Raw genomic sequence first — 2915 nt, forward strand, 5'->3', positions numbered from 1 at the left:
TATATATATATATATATATATGCATAGTCTCCAAAAAATCTGGAAACGATAAAATATCTCAAAAACAAAGCATTTTTCAAAAAAATATTTCAGACAAAAGTTGACGGATTTAAAAAGATCTATTAAAGAACTAATCTTTATTTGATCCTGGGTGGTATTGCCAAGATCAGGTAAGTCAATTTTAATAAAAAAATTGACTACTCCCTAAAATAATTACTCCCATTTTTTGTTGCATTCTTATAGCATATTTCGAGAGCTTTGCAAAACATTACAATAACATTATTTTTCATTAAGTACTTTTTTAGTTGAGGCTTAAAAGTTACAATACCGCCAACATTAGCATTATTTAAGGTGTTTAATTGATGATTAGAACCTTTTAAAAGTTGTTCAGAGTCATGATCTTAATGTACGATGTCAAAATCATGACCTTGAACAGCATTTAAAAAATTTTAACCATCAGTCAAATTATTATAGTTAGACATCTTAGATAATGGTAATGCCGCAGTACTGTAACTTTCAAGTTTTATAATTCAAAAAGTAATTTAAAAAACAACTTTATTGTAATATTTTGATAAGCTCGAGATATGTTACAAAATATGCAACAAAAAATGAGGGATTTTTATTTTAAAAAATCAGCAATCATAATTTTGACCTAATCTTGGCGACGCCATCCAGAGTCAAACAGATGCAATTAGTAAATAGATCTTTTTAAACCCTATAACTTTTGTTTGAAACATTTTTCTGAAAAATGCTTCATTTTCGATATATTTTAGCGTTTCTGGATTTTTTGAAGATCCTGTATAATCTATAATATGTGCAGGGTGTTCAGCATAACATTCCACACGATTTTTTAGATACTGCGCACAATTAAAATGCTTTAGTGACTAAATTGGTTAACCATATTGACTTTACAGTCGTATAAAAATCTCCGAATTGATCAAATAAAATTAGAAATTTGTTTACAGGATTAAAGTAGACGCAAAATTAGAAGATGGTGCAGTAGACTTTATATACCGAAAAAAGTTAAAAACTTACTTAATTTTTTTTTCGATTTTAGTATGAAGTCGACTATATTACCTCCTAATTTTGCATCTACTTTAATCCTGTAAAAGGATTCTTTATTTTGTCAATTCGAAAACTTTTATACGACTGTAACGTCAATAATTTAAGTCACTCCAGCATCACTTTAAAAAGAAAGGTTAAATGTGAATATTGTACATCAGTTTCATGAGGTCTACAACGTGCGATAAAAAAATTAAAAAATTTTTTTTTAATAAAAGAAGTCAAAGTTATTTTAAATATTTTAAGTAGCATCATACAATTTTTTCTATTATATTGTTGGGATCTTCAAGACAAATTTAATGCACTGCCGATAACGTTACTTTTATTGATTTTATACATATAAACACGTAATATGTATCATAAATATCATTAATAAAGAAAGACTATGTAAACAAATTTTATTGATTTCTAATTTATGTAAGCAAATATTCAAATTACTTGCCTTCTTCTTTTTTTAACAAATTACTATGCATAGCAGCTATTACTATTTTGATCCAAAGTTACTTGTAATCATTCTTCCTCAAAGATCTTGAATATTATTTGATATACAAAAAATTTTAAATGATCCTACAAGGAAAACATTCATCGGAGATAAATCTGGAAATGCGTCGGCCATTGGATTGGTCCGGATGTACTTATATCTGATTTTTAAAAATATCCTGAAAATATTTAATTTTTAACTATTTGTGCTTATGGATAAAATAGCAATAAAATTAAAAATCAATAAAATTTGTACATATAGTCTCTTTTTATTAATGGATATTTGTGATATATATTATATGTTTATGTAACATATACATATATAAAATCAATAAAACATCAATAGAGGTGATTTTCGATAGTACGTTGAATTCGTCTTGAAAACCGTTACAATATTGAGAAAAAAAATTGTATAACGCTATTTAAAAAATTCAAGATGATCTTGATTTTTTATTGAAAAAAACTCAAATTTTTTCATCGCATGTTTTAGCCCGCATAAAACAGATGAACATTCACTTTTCAACTTTTCTGGATAACTGTTGATAAAAGTATCTAAAATCTAAAAAATAGTGCGGACCATTACGCTGTGAACATTCAGTATATAATATATTCTAAATTTTATATAGAAAGAGAACTGTTAATTATATAAATTAAGATATATTATCATTTTTTAAAAAAGCCATTTACAAAAAACAAAAATACTTTATAAAAAAATAAAATAATTAAAATAAATTTCATATAGTTATCAAATATATGTATATACAATATTTAAATGGTAGTTCAAAATTTAATAAAATAAAAATTATACCAATCGTAAAAAAGTATCATGTTTTATTTCATTAATATGAATTTTAAGTAAAACTTCTGAATTATATTTTCAAAATTAGGAAGAAATAAACGCATATATAAGAAAAACACTCTTGCTTTTATCTATTACGTGCATTTACCTGTTAATGAATTTTGTGACCTGCGAATTTCTGCCGGAATTGAAAGAATGACAATGTCGATCACCACTGCTGTCCCTCTGTACCAGACAAGATTTCGGCTTCGACGAGCCACCACAACTATACATGCACAGAACAACCACGTAATCTTATACTAATCGGCTACTTATACAAGCACCTGTGCGATGTTTCTACTACGCTACTTCATAAAAATTTGTTGCTTCCAGAACATTTGATATATGTACATACATATCATAAAATACCAGTAGTGCAATTAAAGCCAAATTTTCGTGATAAAAGAGAAAATGACGTTTTAAGTATGCCTATAATAATGGGAAATTAAATTACGAAAATAATCTTTTTGTTTATATTCATAACCATTATTATATAATATATTTATACGTATAATATGTATTATAACATATATAT

General features: G+C 25.9%; 1 protein-coding gene across 1 annotated transcript in view; it reads right to left on the minus strand.

Moving 5' to 3' along the window:
- The window catches only part of LOC108756342, a 30570-nt gene that overhangs the window by 22492 nt on the left and 5163 nt on the right, over nt 1–2915 (minus strand). Inside the window, exon 3 of the mRNA XM_018500088.1 lies at nt 2490–2606. Within this exon, the coding sequence (XP_018355590.1) occupies nt 2490–2606 (117 nt within the window). The remainder of the gene's footprint in view (nt 1–2489; nt 2607–2915) is intronic.

This window comes from Trachymyrmex septentrionalis, unplaced genomic scaffold (genome assembly GCF_001594115.1).
Source record: "Trachymyrmex septentrionalis isolate Tsep2-gDNA-1 unplaced genomic scaffold, Tsep1.0 scaffold126, whole genome shotgun sequence".
In the NCBI taxonomy this organism is placed as follows: domain Eukaryota; kingdom Metazoa; phylum Arthropoda; class Insecta; order Hymenoptera; family Formicidae; genus Trachymyrmex; species Trachymyrmex septentrionalis.